The following is a 23,943-nucleotide window of genomic DNA, read 5'->3' on the forward strand; positions in this document are numbered from 1 at the left end:
GGGGGGGGGGGGGGGGGGGCGGGCCTCACTGAAAGGGTGTCCTGGAGTAAGTGGGATCCAAGGATAAGCAGAAATGAGGCAACCCAGCATGGAGGCTGGGAGTGGACGGAGAGCATTCAGGGACAGAAAAGCTCTGCTTGGCTGGAGCAGAGGGTGTGTGCAGGGGCAGTGGAGAGAAGGGAGGCTGAAATGGGATACAGGGCCTTGTGAGCCATGTTGGATTTCAGGCAGAAAGACAATAGGATCAGTCTACCTTCAATGGGAGCACTCTTACTGTCTGAAGAGGGAAGAGAGTGAAGGCAAGGGCCTCAGAGGAGGGGAACACCCTGCATGCTGGCCTCCATCTCATCCTCCCCTAGCCACCCTAGCTAAGGAGTGACAGCCCTTGCCCCCTACTGGTTATTCTTTATCACACATTCTATTTTCTTCATAGAATTTACTTCATTAGGCAGTTGTTTTGTTTGCTTGTTTATTGTGCATCATTTCCTCTAGAACACAAGGTCCTATTCATGAGAACAGGCCCTTTGTCTTTCTCACCCTTGAATGCCAGCTCTTAACCCAGTGGCTGGCACACGGGAGGCACCACTCCATATTTGCTGAATGAATGACAAAATGAATGGCATAGAAGCCATAGGGGTGGAGAGAAGGGGGCATGTTTGGGAGGCATTTATAGGCAGGGTCAACAGGAGAGTAGTGGGTTGGAGGTACAGAGTTGGTTAGGGGCAGGGATGATGCCCCAGGCTTTTCTGCTTTGAGCAATTGGATAGATAGAACAGGAAGTGGTTAACCAAGAAGGGGGTGGGGGGGACACAAAGTGGGAGCGGCTTGGGGGCAAACAACTATGTTCATTTTAGGGCAGGTTAATTCACATATCTGAGAGAGAGATTCCCAAGTGGGGCCATGTAGGAGGCATTCAGAAACATCTGGAGCTCACACAGATTTAGCTAGCCAAAAGAAAGATATAAGAGATTGATACAAATACAGTGCTGGAACAGGAAAAAAGGACATGGCAACTGATCAGACAAGGAAAGGAATAAAAGAGAGGACAGAGGCAAGCTTACTTTTGTATTGTTCTTTTTAGTGACGTATGTTCGTGTAGAATACACTTAATGTAAAGAAGTATAAAAAAGAAAGTAAATGCCCAGGATGTATCACCACCCATGGAGCATTCCTGTTAATGTCTTGGGAGCCATTCTTCTGGGCTTTTTTAATTCCACATGTCTCTTTATATAACTTTACATTTACATAAATAGGTTCAGATTATACACAACTGTTTTGAAGCATGCTTTTTCTGTTAACAATATGTCATGAAAATATTTCTATGTTAGTAAATATGAATCTGTGTTATCATTTTATAGCTTACAGATTCTTTTATGTAGATATGCAAAAATATGGGTCTTTTTCATCCATCGGGCTGAGTACTTGGTGAGTATTTCATTTTTAAAACAGGTATCTTTCAGTCCTTGGAAATTTTCTTGTATAATTTATTTTATATTTCCTGCATCTGTTATCTTCCTCTGGTTCTAGAACTCTTGTTTTTTTGGACATGAGGAGATTTCCTGGCCCAATTCTCTGATATTCTTATATTTTCTCTTCTGTTTTCCATCTCTTTGAGTTTTTTTTTAATTATTTCTGAGTTCTTCAATTTATCTTCAATTCTTCATTTGATTTTTTATTTCTGTCTTCCTATTTTTAATTTCTAAGAGCTTTCAGTTGTTTTTCTATATTCTTTAAAGCACAGTGTTCTTGTCATCATGGGTGCAGAACTCTTTCCTGTCTCAAACGTCTTGTGATGTTTGATTGTTCACTTGTATCTAAGGTGAGACAGTACAGCACTGTTAAGTTATTGCTAGCAGGGAAAGCTTGTTGACAGGCAGTCTTCAGTGGAGGGTGACCTGGCTGGGCCTTTTCATAGGGAGAACAAGGACTGTCCATATTTATAGGTCTGTTCTCTTGGCTTAGATTGATCCATTCTGTGTATAAGGGGCATGTCTGGCTACCAGCTAAGTGGGCAAGCCCATGTCTAACATGCCTGGGCCAAGAGCACAAATGGAGGCCCTCATGCCACATGCCTAAGTATTATCAACTGATCTGCTCTCACAGCCCTGCCTGCAGGTCCACCTGTGGCCCGTGTAGCCACATTCTCCCTACCTGTACTGCTGGCTGCAGGCTTGAGTGGTAACAAGGATCTGCTGGGACAGGGAAGATGGAAGTTTCAGTGTACCTGTACTAGTTTCCTAGGGCTACTATAACAACAAAAAATGTATTATCTCACAATTCTGGAGGCCAGGAGTTCAAAATCTAGGTGTCAACAGGGTCATGCTCCCTCCAAAGACTGTAGGGGAGACTTCTTACTTGCCACTTCCAGTCTCCAGTGACTCCAGGTGTTCCTGGCTTGTGGCTGCATCACTCCAGTCCCTGCTTCTGTCTTCACATGGCCATCTACTCTGCCTTGCTACTCTGTGTTGCTGGATGTCAAATCTTCCACTCCTTTCTCTTGTAAGGACACTAGTCATTGGATTTAGGACCTGCCCTAAATCCAGATGATCTCATTCTGAGGTCCTCAATTACATCTGCAAATATCCTATTGCCAAATAAGATCACATTCACAGGTACTGGGGGTTAGAACTCAAACTATATCTTTTGGGAGGACACAATTCAACCCACTACAGTGCCTAAACCAGGGATGCGGACTGACCTCACTGACTCCCAAGGAAGCTGTGGTAGATAGGATCTCCCACCACACACCTCACTTTTCAGACTTGGGATTTCCAAGCAGTTCCAAGCTGCTCCCAGACTACCTCACTGCAGTTAATTGAGAAGCCTCGTCAGCCAAGATCCCACTTAGGTGGTGTGGGATGGCCAAATTTCAAAACTTTATCTCCAGTTTCCCAGAGCACAGGCTGTTCTTTTTCTTCTCCCCAACCTGCCAGTCCCCTGGGGTGTCAGCCCTATATCATCTCTTTCCAATTAAGGTCTACTCACTCAGTCAATTACCAGACTTTCAAAATATTTTCTTAAGAGACAGAAAAGACACTGGGCACAGTGGCTCACGCCTGTAATCCCAGCACTTTGAGAGGCCAAGGCAGGCGGATCACCTGAGGTCAGGAGTTCGAGACCAGCCTGGCCGACATGGTGAAACCCCATCTCTACTAAAAATAGAAAGATTTAGCCGGACATGCTGTTGGGTGCCTGTAGTCCCAGCTACTCAAGAGGCTAAGGCAGGAGAATCGCTTGAACCCGGGAGGCAGAGGTTGCAGTGAGCTGAGATCACACCATTGCACTCTAGCCTGGAGTCTAGTCTTGCACTCAAGCAAGACTCCACCTCGAAAAGAAAAAAAAGAGAGAGAGAGAGAGAAGATAAAAACACAGTTATTTTGTATTTTAGGGTTTGAGATGTCTGGGGTCCCCTAAAGCAAGGAGGGCCCCTGCAGCGTGATCTAGAGTTGATGCTGCCAGGGAGGATGGTGCTAGGACTCTCTAGACTCAGATGAGGGCTGCCGGTGTCCTCTGCTCTCCCTCCACATGCCTGGTGCCTCTCTGCCGGTGCCTCTGGTTTAACCACTAGTATTCTGCTAGTGCGGGGGCCTCCAAACCTTAAACTGACTTTCAGTGAACCTTCTTTTACTAATCCCAGTTGCATCCCCCACTTCTAGACACCCCAGGACCCTGCAGTCCACAGCCCTCCTGAGGGTATTTGCACACACATTCTGCTCTGCACTGCCCACATGCTGGTGGGCTTTGGTGTCTTTTGCCCTATGGTGTCCCAGTGTCCCTTTCTGCTGGCCCATCTACTGGTAGTTTCAGAATTGGCTGCTCTGGACTCCTCTAATTCTCTTTGGACTTGGAGGCTTATGTCCTTTTGCTATTGTTCTAGTGGTGTTTGGGGAGGGAGAGGAGGTAAGTGCACTTTTTTTATTTACCGTGTTTCAATAGAAGACCTCATTTTTACTTTTTTTTTTTTTAACACAGTTATTACTAGTGAGTTTGAACACCTTTCCATAAATTGGTCATTTGTATATCTCAATTCGTGAATTTCTCATTCATGTACTTTGCCCTGTTGGACAATCTGTCTCTTTTTGATTAAATTATAAAAGCCCTTTTTACATAGCTTATTAGCTTTTGCCCCTCACATATGTTGTGCTTTCCCCAGTTCAATTTGTCTTTCAAATATTGAGGACTATAATGCATTTTATTTTAAATGTCCTCAAAATCTGTCATTTTTTAAACTTTATAATTTCTGGGCTCTACATTATACTTAAAAATGCCTTTTCTGCTGCAGAATTATAAACATGTTTACCCATGTTTTCTTCTAGTACTTTTAAGATTTTCTTTCTCACATTTAAGAGAGAACAAGGCTTTGGATGAAATAGAAAAGTATAAGTTTAGGCAGTATTTGCACAATGCCAGGACTTTTCTGGGTGATGCCAGGAAAGAAGAAGGGGATGGCACAGGGGATAATACTGGCAACTTCTCAATGGCTCCCTGTCCCCAGGTGATCCCACCAGATGGGTCCCTAATATTCAAATGGAGGTCACAACAGCTGGGCTCAAGTGTTGAGTTCCAAGAATGAAGCAAGCCTCAGGTAATCAAGCTGCGTGAATCTCCTCCTTTCTTCCACAGGTCCCTTTCTGCTAAGTTCTACTTTGGGGGCAAAAACATTGGCTGTCTGCTCTTCCGTGCTCTCCATCAAAGTTACACGATTATGTCTTTCCAATGATTGACCTTAAAGGTTTTCAAATGACCAAATGTAGTGGGTTAGCAATAATCTAGAAAAGGTAGTCCATAGGTGGACTCTGTAGGTCATCCAAAATGCACAGTTCTGGAGATGATCTCTGTGCTTTCCAGCTCAATTTGTAAGGGCACAAGCCCAGATTACTCCCTTTCCTGGGGTCAGTAATGATGCCTTCGTAACAGAAAAATGCAAGAATGCTCCAAATCAGCGGAGCCTCTGGTCAGCTCTGTCTCTGAAACTTTTAACTTGGAAATGATATTTACTCACTGAGATTGGAGATATTTACTCACTGCAATCATTTAAGATATCAGCAAAACAGACGTTTTTTAGGGATGCTCAGACTCACACTTCATATCCTAGAAGCCAGAGTAGCATGGCCTATTGGGAGACCATTCTCTGTAACTTTGACTGATTTGCCAAAACAGAACCATTGAAATGGAGCCTCATCTGATTCTCTGATCCAGGAACAGGATCAAATATTTAATAATAGTAACCTGATTATTCTTTTTTTGTTTGTTTGTTTCGTGTTGTTTTAGCCCAAATTATTCAAATACCATGTGACGCTGTTATTTTTCATGGTCTGGGTTTCAACATGGTCTTGGTTTTAACAGAAAAACCAAGAAAACAAGGATGTTTTTTGATAAGGGCCCTTTTGTGTTTTCAGATCTCTCATACAAAGCTTTCTGCAGAAGATGCGTGGAAGTAAGTAATTAGTATTTTTTAAGAGTTGTTTTGCTAAAATTAGATTTTATGCTAACAGTTGAGAAATTGAATGAAGTCATAATTTTATTTGTAAATTTTCCAGGATAGAGAAGATGGGGTAGGATACACAAATACTATAGACCATAACACATGGATTTCATCTGTTTTCTACAGCATGATCCATAGGAAAAGATCATGCAGTCCCACAAAGCTGGATTAATACATCCTTCAAAATATGGCTGTGTCAAGTTACTATTTATTTTAGGCACAAGATACACTGGTTTTGTTCCTACACCATTGCCCCTGTGTTCTGGTACATACTGTAGGGCCATTGAGCCCTGTGAGCGCCACATGAAGTGAAATAAGAATGAAAAGCTCTTCCTTTTTTGCATTACAGGAGTCAATTTTGGATGCATTCCTCCTCAAAAAAGAAAATACTACATTTGTACACCAATATATACTTTTCAGAGTACTTCAACATAGGCTAACCAATTTGAGATGCATTTTAATAATAGATTAATCTGATATAATAGATTAATAATCTCATAAAGCATATTTTGTATCTATGCAAGTCCTATTTTAGACTGATGATGAAGTCACTCATTTATCTATATGCCCTAAGTTCAAAGTCTGTTAATTATATAGAATATTAAAAAGCTATTTTAGATTTGGAGCTGTATAAACCACAACTAAGCACTTGTACTTTTTCATTTTTCTTCCCATTTCTTCAGGGGAACAAGTTTGGTTTTTTTCTTTTCTTTTTTTTTTTTTTTTTGAGACGGAGTCTCGCTCTGTCACCCAGGTTGGAGTGCAGTGGCCGGATCTCAGCTCACTGCAAGCTCCGCCTCCCGGGTTCACGCCATTCTCCTGCCTCAGCCTCCCGGGTAGCTGGGACTACAGGCACCCGCCACCTCGCCCGGCTAGTTTTTGTATTTTTTTTTTTAATAGAGACGGGGTTTCACCATGTTAGCCAGGATGGTCTCGATCTCCTGACCTCGTGATCCACCCGTCTCGGCCTCCCAAAGTGCTGGGATTACAGGCTTGAGCCACCGCGCCCGGCCAAGTTTGGTTTTTTGTTTGTTTGTTTAAATGAGCTTCTAGAAATCATTCTTGTCTCCTGAGCTCAGCTTCCAATAGAGAGACTAAGAGCCATGTAATTTTATTCAAGTTGCTTACCCGATATGGATTTCAGCTTCGTCATTTGATAAATGAAGGAGATTCATTCCATCTATGGTAACTTCCAGCACTGACATTCTGAGAATCCCTCTCTAAGAAACTGAACTTCAGCAGGAGTGTTTACTGGGCTCTGTGGGCTGATTTCCACACCTTTTCCAGCAGGGGGCACCCTTGGGATTTGGATGAGACCCTTTTCTGAGGCATTCACTGCTCTTTGGAGTAGCTGTAGAAATGCTGGCAGAGGGAGAGAACCCAACCCGCATACCCATCAAGTGCCTTTAAAAGGTCACTATCTCATGGCACAGACTGTTACCCTGCGGTGTTTTCTGGGTGGTACACTAGCTAACTGCATACTGTAACCAGATGTAAGTGGAAACTTTAAGAGATTTTGTGACTGATGGTGCCACACTAGGGATGAAAGATAATGATAACCAGTATTCAGAAAGTAACTGACAGCTTTCATAATTTTTCCCCATGTTCACGCATCTTGACCCTGGGCCTCTTTCTCTTCCTCTAGGCTTGTGGTTCTCAATCTTGGCTGCCCCTTAAAATCACATGGGATGCCTGAAAAATTCCTGATGTCACATCCCATCCTGCAAATCTGTATTAATTTGCTAGGAATACCATAACAAAATACCACAGAATAGGTGGCTTAAAAATCAGAAATTTATTTTCTCGCAGTTCTGAAGGCTGAAAGTCCAAGATTAAAGTGCTGGCAGGTTTGGTTTGGTATGTTGAAGTACAGGGGACCAGGACATCAGTGTATGAATTTCGAGAGGGTGCAGTTCAGCCCCCTAACACCCAGAAATCGTCATCTAATTGATCTGGATATGGGGGGTTAAGGTTTTTTTTAAAGCTTCCCAGTGATTCCTAACTTACAGACAAGGTCAAGAACCACTGCTCTAGGTTCTCATCGAGGCTACTCCAGAACGTTAAACCAGGTGACAAAGTATTTTGTTGATTTTCTCTACAATTGTGCAAAACTAAGCATCCAACTAAAACGGTAACGTTCAGCCATCACAGGAATGTTTGTGCGTGTCTAAGATAATACTTAAGCCTATTCTTTCCCTATATAATAGTTCTGTAACAATTTATACAACTCATTCAGAAGCTTTCCATTGCCCCGTGGATAATATTCTCTCCTCTGGCATAAGCACCATCTGCAGGGTATCCTTTTACTTGAAATAGTAGCAAATGATTTAAAATTACCAACACTGGACTGTTTTGACTTTCAAAATTGACGTTTCATATGATGCAGCTCAATAATTATTCCTCATGTAGATACAAATAAAATAACATGTGCTTTACAGTCTTACAACAACCTTGTCAGTTACAGAAGGATGGTTATTTGAAATTTGCAAATGAGGAAACTGAGGCTCAGAGAGAATAAATGACTTCCCCAAGGTTGTGAGGCAATGAAGTGGCAGATCAGGGACTGGAACCCAGGTCTTCCTGGGGCTCATTAGTTTTTTTAGCCCCATCACTTAACTTAAAAGACAAGGCTGAGGCCAACCACATGGGAAAGCAAAGGAACTGGTTTTGCTAAGAGAGTCAGGCTCCTCCTCCCAGCTGCTCCTTCTCCAGATCTAGGGAAAGGGAAGAAACCAAGAAAAACTTTACAATCAAAACTTACCAACCCTTACATTTGAAATCCCCTGTTGCTTTTTGTGAGCCAAACCTGTTTTTTTTTTGTTTGTTTTTTTGTTTGTTTCGTTTTGTTTTTTTGGCTAAATGTGCAAGGTTGAGGGCTTTTTCAGATGACCTCATTTGCCAGTTCCAGCCTGCAGCAGGAGAGGATGTACAAGATGCACCGGGGCCACGAATCCATGCACGTGGAAATGATCTTGATCTTCCTCTGCATTCTGGTCATTGCCCAGATAGTGCTGGTTCAGTGGAGACAGAGGCATGGTCGATCCTACAATGTGAGTCACCCCCGTAGCTGCTGGGAGCCTGCTCCAGCTTGTATCAGCTTGACTGTTTTTTTCCAGGACACATTCTCCCGTGGTTACCACTTTGAAGGAACTGCCTTGGTTTAAGTCAGCGGTTCTCAACCAACTGCAGTTTCACTCCCAGGAGACATTTGGCAATGTCTGGAATCATTTTTGACTGTCAAGACTTGTGGGGGGTGTAGATGGGGAGGGAAGTTGCTACTGGCACCGGTGGATAGAGGCCAGGGATACTGGTAAACATCCTCCAATGCACAACAGCTCCCTACAACAAAAATTATCTGGCCTAAAATGTCAGTGTTGCCAAGACTGAGAAATCCTAGTGTTTAAGTAAACCAGTTTTCCTTTCATGCATGAACAACTTCTGCCAATAGTTCAGGAAAAGAAGGATTAGGAATAGCCAAAAGAAATGGTTTAGGCTGTCTGCTATGGTTTTAATGTATCCCCCAAAGTTCTTGTGTTGGAGATGTAATCCCCAACGCAACAGTGCTGGGAGGTGGGGCCTAATAAGAGGTGATTTGGCCATAAGGTCTCTGCCCTTGTGAATAGATTAATGCCATTAATTTTGTGGGAGTGGGTTTATTATAAAAATATGAATGTGGGCCCATTTTCTCTCTCAATTTCTCCTGCCCTCTCACCTTCTGCTGTGAGATGACACAGCAAGAAGGCCCTTGCAAGATACAAACCCCTCTGTCTTGTACTTTCCACCCTCCAGACCATGAGGCAATACGTTGCTGTTCATTATAAATTACCCAGTCTGTAGTATTCTGTTATAGCAGCACAAAACAGACTAAGAAAATTGGTACCAAGAAGTGGGTCTGTTACTATAACAAATGACTGAAAATGGGGAAGCAGCTTTGGAACTGTGTAATTGGGCAGAGGCTGGAAGAGTTTGAAGGAACAAGCTAGAAACAGCTGGTCTTGCTGTAACAATGGAGTATGAAAGACGAGTCTGGTTAGGGCTCAGAGAAAGAAAATAACTATAGAGAAAGGCTGAAACTTTTTAGAGATTACTTAAGTGGTCATAGTCAGAATATTAGTGAAAATATGAACAGTAAAAGCCATTCTCCTGAGGTCTCAGACAGAAATGAGGAACAAGGTATCGGAAACTGAAGTAATGGCCATCCTCATTATAAAGTCACAAAGAACTTGGCTTAACTGTGTCCATGCTGGAGGGCTTTATGGAAGGCAGATTTAAGAGCAATGAACCAGGATAGCTGGTGAAAGAAATTTCTGAGCAATATATTGAAGGACCTACATGGCTTCTTTTAACTGCATATAGTAAAATGAAAGAAGAGATAAATGATTTAAAGATGGAATTTATAAGTAAAAGAGAAGCAATATAAAATTTGCAAAATTCACAGCCTGGCTACGTAAAGAATAAAAAGGTTTGCAAGGGTGCAGCCAAGTGACCCTTTGATAAAGGGGATTAACACAGCCAGAAGGAAGCCAGGTGCAAGTAATCAAGACAACAGGAAAATGACCCTGAAGGCATTTCAGTGACCTTCAAGGCTGCCTGTCTCATCACAGGCCCAGGGCTCCAGGAAAGCAGAATGGTTTGGGGTGACTCCCCAGTGTACTCTACACAGGACCAGTGAGCAGAGCCACCTCAGGACTCTGCTCCTTGAATTCCAGCATCGTTCCCCTTGGCTGCTTCAGCTGTGGCTCCAGGGAGCCCAGGTGCAGCTCAGCCTGCTGCTCTGGAAAGTACCAGCTATAAACTTTGGTGGCGCTACTTCTGTAGGCACATGCTGTGAGGCCATGGCAGCCTCCACTTAGATTTCAAAGGATGTTGCAGACAACTAGAGGACCTAGGCAAAGATTTGTCTTGGGGTAGAGCTGCCACAGAGAGCACCTAGGAGGACAATGCCCAGCAGAAGTGTGGAGTCACAGCCATAGCAGAGAGTCCTCACTAGGCCTAGGGGAGTCCTTCAGGGTGGGGATGCCCCCAAGTCCTAGAACTATACAACTACCAGGCATGCAACTCCAGCCCAGGAGAGCTATGGGCATGCAGCATGCAACTCGAGCCTAGGAGATATGGACATCAGATTCCAACCTGTGAGAATTGTGTGGGCTAAGCCTAGCAAAGCCATGGGGGCAAGGCTGTTCCTGAGGCCTCAGGGTTCCAAACCCTACATCAGTATGCCCAGAAAGTAGGACATGGAGTCAAAGAAGATTATCCTCAAGTCTTAGGATTTAGTATTGTTTACCTCGTCGAGTTTTAGACTTGTTTGGGGCCTGTTACTCCTTTCATCTTGCCTATTTCTCCCTTTTGGAATGGGAATGTCTATCCTCTGCCTGACCTAGCATTGTATTTTGGAAGAAGAGAACTTGTTAATTTCATAGGCTCACAGCTAGAGGGGAATTTGCCTCAGGATGAATTATGCCTTGAGTCTCACCCATATCTGATTTAGATGAGACCCTAGACTTTCACCAGAACAAGTTAAGAATTTGGGGCAAATGGGATGGAATGAATATATTTTATGTGTGAGAAAAACATGAATTTGGAGCCAGAGCAGAATGCTGTGGTTCGAGTGTCCCCCAAAGTTCATGTGTTGGAAACATAATACTCAGTGCAACAGTGTTGGGAGGTGGGGCCTAATGAGAAGGAATTAGGTCATGAGGGCTCTGCCTTCATGAATGGACTAATGCCTTTATTGCAGGAGTAGGTTCCTTATAAAAGGATAAGTTCAGCCACCTTTTCTCTCTCTCGCTTTCTCTGGCCCTCTTGTCTTACGCCATAAGATGATGCAGCAAGATGGCCCTCACCAGATGCCAGCCATTCAATCTTGGACTTCTGAGCCCCCAGAACTGTGAGAAATAAATTTCTTTTCGTTGTAAATTGCCCAATCTGTCATATTCTAGTATAGCAGCACAAAATGGACTAAGACACTCTAATGTTGTTTCATTAGTAGTAAACTATCTTGGCATTAATGGTTTGCATATCCATGGAAATGTGTTCATGCACACACTGCATTGACCTCAGCAACATGGAGCCAGATTTCATTTTCACAGACCAATCTCATTCAAGCATGTTCACCACCAGGGCCTGAGAGTCATGCTGTGGGCCTTGTTGGGCCTGAGACCTTGCCATCGCAATGTTTACAGCAGTAGTTCTCAATGGTTAGAGCAGGGTGCATCAGAATCATCTAGAGAGCTTGTTAAATCAAGTTCCCAGGTCCTGTCCATAGAGTTTCTGATTCAATAGTGACCCAAGAATTTGCTTGTCTAACAAGTTCCCTCATGGTGCTGGTAATGTTGAGGCTGCCAGTCCTGGAACCACACTTTAAAATCCTCTGGTTTAGATTCAAACATGGACTAAATGGAGAAGTGTTGCAAATGGAGAAGGTCCTCAGTTAACATTCTACATGGTTCTGGGTCTTGGAATGGCCATTATAGAGTCTGACGGACTCAACTTGCCTGCAACACATGAAGTGTTGACTTAGACCAATATATTATTTTATTATTACCTGTCATAGAATTTATTTCCTATATAGTACAGGGTCTAAAGGAATTCTTTTGTGTTCTGTATTATATTTAAGTTTAGGTAATTTTGAACATTTTCTTTAGAAAGGGGAATCTCATTTTATTGTTTTAAAGCAAATGTATCCATTTCCTGCCATGTCTCCGCTGTCTTATCAATTATAATAAACACCCTTTATATTGCACTTGGATAATGTTTTTAAGTGAATGAAACTAGAATCAAACCTCACTAGTACTTCACTCATATCAAAGAAAAGCTATTTAAATATATCTTCACTATGGTTTCCTTATCTGCAAAATGGAAGTAGCTAAGATAAAATTTCTAGAGTCCTCATGTAGGAAGAAACCTGGATTCATAAGGAATCAGTTCTTAGCCTTATTCATTCTTTCTTTATAATTAATCATTATCTCTGGGTTGATGTGGGAAAAAAATGTTCTTTTTTCATAGTAACACAGGTGTGGATTTTGCATAAGAAACCCCCGACCTTGAAAGGAAACAATGCTCCAGGAGCTCTTGACTCGCACTGTGTCGCACCACTCCTGCAACATTTTCATTTTATGATTTTTTTTTTCTTTGAGTTGGAGTTTTGCTCTTGTTGCCCAGGCTGGAGTGCAATGGTGCGATCTTGGCTCACTGCAACCTCCGCCTCCTGGGTTCAAGTGATTCTCCAGCCTCAGCCTCCCAAGTAGTTGGGATTACAGGTGCCCGCCATCACATCTGGCTAATTTTTGTATTTTTTTGTAGAGATGGGGTTTCACCATGTTGGCCAGGCTGTTCTCAAACTCCTAACCTCAGGTGATCCACCCGCCTCAGCCTCCCAAAGTGCTGGGATTACAGGTATGAGCCACTGCACCTGGCCAGATTTGATGATTTTTGAGGTGGCATATGCACAAAGACCATCCTTGTCCTGTATTGAAGCACTTTGGCTCTACCTGGCCAAAGACAGACCTGCTTATGCCTCAGAATCCCCTTTAAGGACTTGTGGCCATGGAAGGGTCTGACCGTAGATGACTCAGCTACATTGGACTAGGTGGACACCCTGGACCCTGACCTCTGTTGGTTAGCTGGAGTCATCTGAGTTGTTTCCTGTTGCTAACTGCACAAGCTGTGCTACCTACAATGCCTCTCCAGGGACTTGCTTTTGACTGCCACCTCCCCTTGATTCCTTTAGTCACCCCACTTTTGCTCTCTAAGGTTGCTATTTCTGTGTCCCTCTGTCACACAGCTTCTATGTTTTATGGCTACCCAGTAGGGCTCTGTAGTCCTAAGGATCACGTTGGAGGTGACCAGGTGCCTGTGATCATGCCTCTCATGATGATAATGATCATGGTGATCCTGTCTAGCACTTTGACAAAGCCAGAAGCCTGCATAAAGTCGCCCCCACCATAGTCAAGGACAGATTCAGGTCTCATGGTGCCTTGAGACTGCTGAGTTAACTCATAGACTTGATTGGTCTCTGAAATATATTCTACGTCTTTGCTCATCAATCCGTCTAATTATTGGTATCATCCCAAAGGAATAGGTTGAGTAGCCCCATTCCCCTGCATGTCTCTATTGAGGGGCTACTCAATCTGTGACTCAGGATGAGAGGCCAGGCTTTCCCATGCTGTAGCCTTGACTTTGCCCCATGCTTTGCATCCCTTCTTGGGGATTCACCTCCAGAGTGGTCATCAGAGCACAGCCATTTCAGGCACTCTTGGTGATGTTTGCAACCATTTGAGCTGGAAATTGTTCCTAGAGTACCACTAGCTTATTCTAACACTGGTTTCCAGCTTTCTTATACTTGGGTGAACAATAGCAAAAAAACCCACTGCCTAATACACTACTGAATTTAAAGTCTTTGGGATGGAATTTGACAGACATGTGTGCATAAATGCTGACCTAAATTGCCCTATCATCCAAAGAGAACCTAGCTTTTAATTGTTTTTGTTGGCATGCATAAGACTAGCTACTGAGAGCTTTGAACATGTTTATAAGATTCACAACATTGCTGGCTCTTTTCTACAAGGGGCTATATAGTGAAATTTATCTCCATGACTTGATATTGTAACCTCTATCAATATTAGTAGCATATTAATATATATTATAATTACTATAATACTCATAATTATATGTAAAATTATTATATATAAATTTATATGTAAATTACTATTATTATTACAGCTGTGATAAGTGCTTTCTGTACTTTACCTCAGTTACCTTGAGAGGTAATTATTTTTTATCCCTTTTGTGAAATATAGTTCAGAGCAATTAAAAACCTTGGCCAAAGGCATATAACTAACTAGTTGCAGAGAGGCTAGAATTCAGCCTCACTAGTTATTTGCTCTCATATCAAGAACAAGCTCACTAAATATCTTTGAATTTCAAGTACAGTGACTGATCCATAGTAAATGTTCAATACGATTCGTTGACTCCAAAAGCATCCAAGAGATACTGTTTGTATATAACATTTGTGCAAACGTAATCATATGCTGTAAAAGCAGTTTGCTAATAAAAGAATCCTTTTCTGGACACTTTTGTAAAGCTAGAGAGAATGCTCAACCATTGACTTACAAAGCAGTACATCTGCTTATCCTGCCTTGCCACCCCTTCTATTCTGCCTCATGCTTTTTTGTGTGTGTGTGTGACAGTCTCACTCTGTCACCCAGGTGGAGTGCAGTGGTGCGATCTTGGCTCACTGCAACCTCCGCCTCCCAGGTTCAAGAGATTCTCCTGCCTCAGCCTCCCAAGTAACTGGGATTATAGGTGCCTGACACTGCGCCCAGCTAATTTTTTTATTTTAATAGAGACAGGGTTTCACTATGTTGGCCAGGCTGGTTTCGAACTCCTGACCTCAGGTGATCCGCCTGCCTTGGCTGGCCTCCCAAAGTGCTGGGATTACAGGCGTAAGCCACCATGCCCAGCTATTCAGTCTCATGCTTCTTCTGAGGACATTTTCCTGGGCTGATTTTGTGAGATATAGTAGGTTGGTGCAAAAGTAATTGTGGTTTTCCCGTTACTTTTAATAGCAAAATAGCAATTACTTTTGCACCAACCTAATGTGGCAGGATGGTGAAAGGAAAGAGTACTGGCTTAGAAGTAGAAAGATTCTAGCTACTCATTTAACCACAAGGAGCCTTTGTTTCCTGATATTTAAAATGATGAAATTTTAAAATAGGAAGGACTTCTGGTTTCAGCTCCAACATATAAAAAGCTTGGAAGTCAGCACTTTTATCTTACAACAAGAAAAAAACTGGCCAAACTGATTATCAATGGCTTTTCTTAGACTTGTCAGAGAATTGAGGTCACAGGGAAAACCACCATCTCAAAATCTAGAGAGACAGGTGAATACAGGAAATCATAGCTGAGATCTCCTTCCTGAAAGCAGAAGCGACAATGCCATACATTCAAATGTAGTAACTCTGAAGGATTGCTGGAAGCAGTGCACAAAGTAGTGTGAGAGTGAGAAACTCCTGGGAGCCACAGTCAGGGACCCTACATTTTGTTTAGGTTTTACCTCCAGCTACCCCACCAGGTTCTTATGATGAAAACCCAAGAAGTGCTCTCATGCTTCCAGCAGGGGAGGGGGAAAGTGACCACTTTGAACCAGATCCAGAATGTTCTCCATAACAAGGCCTACCACAGCAAGTGAAAAGATTGATAAGAGCCTCATCCAATATGAGGGGAGAGAAATAACCCAACTCCAGCTTCCTCTAGCCTTCCTGTGTCACCTAAGGGGAAACAAAATAGTTGAGAAACACTTGTAAAGGCCACCCCAGGGACACAGGCCTGAAAGAGACTTAACCATATGATAACAGAATGCTCCCACTACCCTTATACCCTGCCACCACATCAACAGGTGTCCAGTGTAATAGCCGAAGGTTAGAGCTGAAAGAGCTGCAAGCCTTAGACTCTATATAAGAAGGAATGTTTAGGGAAACCCAAAGACAACAGCAGAGACAGAAACAAGGATACTAGTGGAAATTGAAGACTTTGACACCTACAACCACAGCAAACATTAAACACAGCCCAACTCCTAGCCAAATTAATGTAAAACCTCACACTAAAGGTCTGTTTATCTCAGCTTCTATTACTTAATACATCATGTCTGCTTTTCAACCAAATATTACAAGTCATGCTAGTAGGAGAAAAAAAACACAGTCTGAAGAGACAAAGAACCAGACTTAGATGTGGCAGAGATTTTGGAATTATCAGACCAGGAATTTAAAATAATTATGATTAAAAAGTCAAACTCACAGAAGTAGAGTAGAATGGTGGTTACCAGAGGCCATAGGAGGGTGGGTAGATGGGGAAAGGGGAGATATTGGTAAACAAGTACAAAGTTTTGGTTAGATATGAGGAATAAGTTCTGGTATTCTATTGCACAGCGTGGTGACTGTAGTTAACATTAATGTATTGTATGTCCCAAAATAGCTAAGAGAGGATTTTAAATGTTCTCACTGCAAAAAAATGATAAATATTTGAGGTGATAGATATGCTAATTAGCCTGATTTGATCATTTCACAATGTATACATGTACAATAACATCACATTGTACTTCATAAATATATACAATTAATATTTTTCAGTTAAAAATAAAATAAAACTTAGTGATGGCTAGTATGCTAAGATCTCTAATGGAAAAAGTAGACAACATCCAAGTATAGATGGGTAATGTAATCAGAGAAGTGGAAACTTACAAAGAATCTTTTAAAATGCTAAAAATAAAACAAACAAAAAAAAATGGTACCAGAAAGGAAGAATGCCTTGAATGGCCTCATCAATAGATTGGATGAAGCTGAGGAAGGAATCCGTGAACGTGAAGATAATGTCAGTAGAAATGTCCCAAAATGAGATGCAAAGAGAAAAAAAGAGTGAAAAGAAAATAGAACAGAATATCTAAGAACTATGGAACATTTTCAAAAAATATAACATACACATACTGGAATACCAAAAGGAGAAGAAAGAGATAATGGAACTGAAAAAATATTTGAAATAATAATGACCAATAATTTTTCAAGATTAAGGAGACGCCAAACCACAAATCTAAGAAACTCAGAGAACACCAAGTAGGGTAAATACCAAGAAATCTGTACGTGGGTATATCAAAATCATACTACAGAAAGCCAAAGATGAAGAGAAAACCTTAAAAGCAGCCAGAGAGGGGAAAAAACAAACCATGCAAACAAGAAGAAAGTGAAGTAAAATATTTAAAATATTGAAAGAAAAAATCCCAGCAATCTAGGATTCTATATCCAGAGAAATTCACTTCAAAGTGAAAGAGAAATAAAGACTTTATCAGGCAAACAAAAAATGAGGAATTCATTACCAGTAGTTCTGACCTATAGGAAATGTTTTTTAAAAGTTCTTCAGAAAGAAGTAAAGTCATTTAGGCCAGAAACTCAGATAATCTACATAAAGAAAGAAAGAGTGTCAGAGAAAGAATAAATAGAGATAAAATAAAACTTTTTCTTTCTTTCTTTTTTTTTCTTTTGAGACGGAGTCTCACTCTGTCGCTGGAGTACAATGGCGTGATCTCAGCTCACTGTACCCGTCGCCTCCCGGGTTCAAGTGATTCTCCTGCCTCAGCTTCCTGAGTAGCTGGGATTACAGGCCCCTGCCCCAACACCCAGCTAATTTTTGTATTTTTAGTAGAGATGGGGTTACACCATGTTGGTCAGGCTGGTCTTAAACTCCTGACCTCATGATCCGCCCACCTTGGCCTCCCAAACAACTGGGATTACAGGCATGAGCCACCATGCCCAGCCCTATTTCTTATTCTTAATTCCTCTAATAGATTAATTGTTCAAAGTAAAAGTAGGAACAGTATATTGGGTGATTATGTTATATGGATAACTGCAATGAATGATAGCAGTATTATAAGAAATGGGAGGGAGGAATTGAGATTTCTGTTATAAGGTACCTATAATACCAATAATGGCGTATAGTGTTATTTGAGAATGGACTTGGATTAGTTATGGATGTATTTTGCAAACAGTAGAGAAACCACTAGAAATAATTGTAAAGGAGCCTAACTGATACAGTAATAGAGGAGAGAAAATGGAATCTCATAAAATACCCAGTTAAAACCAGAGAAGGCAGAGAGAGAGAGAGAGAGAGAGAGAGAGAGAGATGCAATGAAAGTGCAACAAATAGAAAATAGTTACATCCATGGTAGATATTAATCCAACTATATCAATAATCACTTCAAACGTGAATGGTCTAAATATAAAAATTAAAACACAAAGATTATCAGAGTGGATTAATTTTCAAAAACAAGATGCAATTATATGTTGTTACAGATATATCAACAGTAAAGATTTGGAAAAAGATATTCCATACTAACACTAATCAAAAGAAAGCTGGACCAACTATATTAATTTCAGACAAAGTGGACTTCAGAACAAGGAAAATTGTCAGGGATAAGAAAGGGCATTTGGCTTGGCACAGTGGTTCATAGCTGTAATTTCAGCACTTTGAGAGCCCAAGGTAGGAGGATTGCTTGAGCCAAGAGCTCGAGACCAGCTTGGGCAACAAAGTGACACCCTATCTCTACCAAAAAAAAAAAGCCAGATGTAGCGGTATGCACCTGTAGTCCCAGCTACTTGGAGGCTGAGGAGGGAGGATCACTTGAGCCTAGAAGTTCAAAACCAGCTTGGGTAACATGATGAAACCCCATCTCTATAAATAATTTAAAAATTAGCCGGCCATAGTAGCATGCTCCTGTAGTCCCAGCTACTCCAGAGGCTGAGATGAGAAAATTGCTTGATCCCAGGAGGTCAGTGCTGCAATGAGCCATGATCTCTCCACTGCACTCCAGCCTGGGCAACAGAGTGAGACTCTGCCTCAAAAAAAGAAAGAAAGAAAGAAAGGGCATTACATAATGATAAAAGGATCAGTTATTCAGGAAGATATTCTTAATATGTATGCATCTAACAAAAGAGCATCAAAATATATGAGACAAAAACTGATAGAACTGCAAAGAGAAATCAACAAATTGACCATTATAGTTAAAGATTTTAATACATCTCTTCTAGTAGCTGATAGATCAAGCAGGCTTAAAATTGGTAAAGACATAATTGACCTGAAAGTTCCATTCATCAGCTTGCTCTAAATGACATTTATAGAATACTTCATCCAACAACAACAGAGTATATATTCTTCTTGACATCACGTGGAACATTCACCAAAATACACCACATGCTGAACCATAAAAGACTCCAAAATAAATTTGAATTATACAATCTATGCTCTCAAACCACAATGAATTAAATTAGAAATTAATAACAGAAAGATAGTATGGAAAATTCCAAAATATTTGCAGATTAAATAACACAATGCTAAATAACACAATACTAAATAACACATGGGTCAAAGAAGAAACTCCAGAGAAATTTTAAAATAATTTAAATGAAAATGAAAATACAGCTTATCAAAATTTCTGGGATGCAGCAAAAGCAGTGCTTAGAGGGAAATTTATAGCATTGAATGCATATATTAGAAAAGAAGAAAAGTCTAAAATCAATAATCTAAGAATCCACCTGAGGAAACTAGAAAAGGAAGAGTAATTCATGCCTACAACAAACAGAAAATAAATAATAGAAATTTTGGCAAAATTGATGAAATTAAAATAGGAAATCAGTAGAGGAAACACAATGAAACCAAAAGCTGGTTCTTTGAAAAGATCAATAAATTTAATAAACCTCTAGCCAGACTAACCAAGAAAAAAAGAGAGAAAACACAAATTACTAATATTATAAAAGAAAATTGGGCTAGGCTTAGTGACTCACACCTGTCATCCCAGCATTTGGGAGGCTGAGGTGGGAGGATCACTTGAGGCCAAGAGTTCAAGACCAGCCTGGGCAACATAATGAGACCCCATCTCTACAAAAATTTGAAAATTAGCCAGGCATCATAGCACGTGCCTGTAGTCCTAGCTACTCAGGAGGCTAAGGCAAGAGGATTGCTTAAGCCCACGAGTTAGAGGTTACAGTGAGCTATGATTGTGCCACTGCGTTCCAGCCTGGGTCACAGAGTGAGGCCCTGTCTCCCTAAAAAAAAAAAAGAGAAAAGAAAATGAGATCATCATTACTAATCCCATGGATATAAAAAGAAAAGGCTACAAACAATTCTATGCCCACAAATTTGGATAAATTAGATGAAGTGGACTAATTCTTTGAAAGATGCAAACTATACCAAAACTCGCACAAGGAGAAATAGATGAACTGAATAGGCCTATATCATTTTAAAATTTCAATCAATAGTTAATAACCTTCCAAAAAAGGAAGCACCAAGTCCAGATAGTTTCACTGGTGAATTCTACCAAATATTTAAAGAAGAAATGATACCAGTTCTCTACAATCTCTCCCAGAAAATAGAAACAGAGGGAGTACTTGCAAATTCATTCATTGAGGCCAGCATTACCCTCATAAAAAAACCAGAAAGACAAAGTGGGATGACTGTCACTGCCCAATTTCAAGACTTACTATATGAAGACATTACAAGAAAAGGAAATTGTAGACCAAAATCTCTCAAAAACATAAATCCAAAAATCCTCATCAAAATATTAGCAAATCAAATCCAACAATGTATAAAATGAATTATACACCACAATCAAGTGAGATTTATTCCAGATATGAAAGACTGGCTCAACAAGTAAAAATCAATTTATGTAAATAATCTCATCAAGAGGCAAAAGAAGAAAGTCCTATGATCATATCAGTAGACGTAGCAGAAGCATTTGGCAAGGTCCAGCATGCATTCATGTAAAACTCTCAGCAAAGTAGGAATAGAAGGGAATTTCCCAGCTTGATAAAGAGGCCTATGGAAAGCCTACAACTAGCATACTTAATGGTGAGAAACTAGATTACTTCCCTCTAAGATGAGGAAGAAGGAAAGAATGTCCTCTCTCACCACTTCTATTCCACATTGTACAGGGAAGTCCTTGCTAGTGCAGCAAGATAGGAAATAAAAGCTATATGGATTAGAAAGAAAAATTAAAACCATCTTACATGATTGTATGGAAAATCTCACAGAATCAACATAAACTCATGGAAATAATGAGTGATTATAGCAAGGTTGGAAGATACAAAGTAAATATACGAAAGTCGATTGTTACCAGTAATGAACCACTGGAATTTGAAATTAAAACACAATACCATTTACAGTTGCACAAGAAAAATATAAATACTTAGGCATAAATCTATCAAAATATGTACAGGATCTATACAGAGAAAAGAGATATAAATTAATGGAAAGATTATTCCATATTCATAGATTGGAAGATTCAATATCATTAATATGTCCAGTCTTCCTGACTTGATCTATAGATTAAACACAATCTCAACTAAAATCTCAGCAAGGTACTTTGTGTAAATCAACAAACTGATTCTACAGTTTATGTGGAAAAGCAAAAGACCTACAATAGATAGCACAACACTGAAAGACAAAGTTGGAGGACTGACGGTGCCCAATTTCAAGACTTACTGTAAAGCTACAGTAATAAATACAGCATGGTACTGGTGAAAGAATAGGCACATAGGTCAATGGAACAGAATACAGAGCCCACAAATAGACCCCCAAACAAATACAGTCAACTGATCCATGACAAAGGACCAAAGGCAATTCAATAGAGAAAGGATAGTCTTTCCAACAAATGGTTGTGGAACAACTGGATTTTCATATGCAAAAAAAAAAATAGACACAGACACAGAACATACAATACACCTTTTAGAAAAATTAATTCAAAATGGATCTTAGGCCTAAATGTAAAATGCAAAACTATAAGACTTTGAGAGGATAACACAGGAAAAAAATCTAGGTTTACTTGTATTTGATGATGCGTTTTTAGATATGGTACCAAAAGCATGATCCATGAGAGAAAATATAAATAAGGTAGATTTTATTGAAATTAAAAACTGCTATGGAAAAGATACTGTTAAGAGAATGAAGCCGGGGCAGTGGCTCAAGCCTGTAATCCCATCACTTCGGGAGGCCAAGACATGCGGACCATGAGGTCAGGAGATCCAGACCATCCTGGTTAACACGTTGAAACCCCGTCTCTACTAAAAAATACAAAAAATTAGCCGGGTGTGGTGGCGGGTGCCTGTAGTCCCAGCTACTCGGGAGGCTGAGGAGGAGAATGGCGTGAACCCGGGAGGCAGAGCTTGCAGTGAGCCGAGATCACGCCACTGCACTCCAGCCTGGGCGACAGAGCGAGACAATGTCTCAAAAAAAAAAAAAAAAGAGAGAGAGAATGTAAAAAACAAGCCAGACTTGGAGAAAATATTTGCAAACACATATATCTGATAAAGGACTTGTATCCAAAATATACTTAAATATATTTAAAATATACTTAAAACTCAACCACAAGAAAACAACTCATTAAAAAGGCAAAAGATCTGGATTAACTTATGTAATTAATTACACATGTAATTAATTAATTCCTACTAAGGAAAACTTACAGATGGCAAATATGCATATAAAAAGTAGCTCATCATCTCATCATGTGTCATTAGAGAATTAAAGCAATAACGAGTTAACACTATACACCTATTAGAATAGCTAAAATTCAAAAAATTGACAATACCAAATACTGATGACAATGTGGAGTAGCAGGAACTCTCGTTGTTGGGAATGCAAATAATGGTAAAGCTATTTTTGAAGGCTGTTTGGCAGTCTCCCACACAGCTAAACATAGGCTTACTATATAATCGCTCTAACGGGTATTTACCCAGTTAAATTGAAAACCTACATTCACACAAAAACCTGCATGCAAATATTTACAGCACCTTTATTCATAATCGCCCAAAACTGGTAGCAACCAAGATATCCTTTAAAAGCTGGATAAATAAACTGTGGTACATTCATGCAATGGAATACTATTCAATAATAAAAAGAAATAAGCTATCATGTCATGAAAAGACATGGATGAACTTTGGTGAAACAAGTCATAGTGAAACAAACCAGTATGAAAAAGCTACATACTGTATGGTTCCAATTATATGACATTCTGAAAACCACAAAACTATAGAGACAGTAAAACAATCAGTGGTTTGGGGGGAAGAGAGGAAAATAAATAGGTCAGGAATTTTAGAGTAGTAAAATTAGTTTGTGTAATATTGTATTTGTGGGTACAATATATTATGCATTTGTCAAATGTCATAGACCTGTGCGGCACAAAACCGGACTTTAAAATTTGAACATATTTAAGAATCATTTAGGAGGTTGGGGGATTCCAGGGAGAAATGCAGACTGTGCAAGAGGATCTAACTGCCTTAAAAATATGGAAAACAACCTCACTGAAGGGTAGAGAGGGAAAAAGTATCATCCCCTCTCTAAGTAACTTTGGAAATGAACAGAGTCTGTAAGAGGAAGGCAATAGGAACTGCACAAAAGCACTGTATTCCACTTGATAAAATTGTTCCCCATGGGGCTACAAGTTAACAGTTACCATACTGCTGTGTATGTATACAGGAATTGAACAATTAAGTAAATAGCAGCCAGGTTACTTACTGTTGGAATGGGAATTTGCAGAAAAGCAAGGGATGGAAATTAGAAAAAAAAAGTAGGAAGTGCACTTATAGTAATATGTGTAAAAGCTTTGTACACTTAATATATTGTCATTTATGCATATTATTTTTACCCTGAAGATATTATTTATTATAAAGGATGGCCGGGCGCGGTGGCTCAAGCCTGTAATCCCAGCACTTTGGGAGGCCGAGACGGGTGGATCACGAGGTCAGGAGATCGAGACCATCCTAGCTAATACGGTGAACCCCCGTCTCTAATAAAAAAAAAAAAAAAAAAAAAAAAAACTAGCCGGGCGAGGTGGCGGGCGCCTGTAGTCCCAACTACCTGGGAGGGTGGGGCAGGAGAAGGGTGTAAACCCGGGGGGGCGGAGCTTGCAGTGAGCTGAGATC

General features: G+C 40.5%; 1 protein-coding gene across 1 annotated transcript in view; it reads left to right on the forward strand.

Annotated features, from left to right (window-relative positions):
* RNF175 (ring finger protein 175) overlaps positions 1-23,943 on the forward strand; it is a 50,589-nt gene that overhangs the window by 3,345 nt on the left and 23,301 nt on the right. Inside the window, exons 2-3 of the mRNA XM_017871034.1 lie at positions 5,400-5,437; positions 8,394-8,535. Of these exons, the coding sequence (XP_017726523.1) occupies positions 5,400-5,437; positions 8,394-8,535 (180 nt within the window). The remainder of the gene's footprint in view (positions 1-5,399; positions 5,438-8,393; positions 8,536-23,943) is intronic.

The sequence above is a fragment of the Rhinopithecus bieti genome, unplaced genomic scaffold, assembly GCF_001698545.2.
Source record: "Rhinopithecus bieti isolate Rb0 unplaced genomic scaffold, ASM169854v2 scaffold_3878, whole genome shotgun sequence".
NCBI lineage: Eukaryota > Metazoa > Chordata > Mammalia > Primates > Cercopithecidae > Rhinopithecus > Rhinopithecus bieti.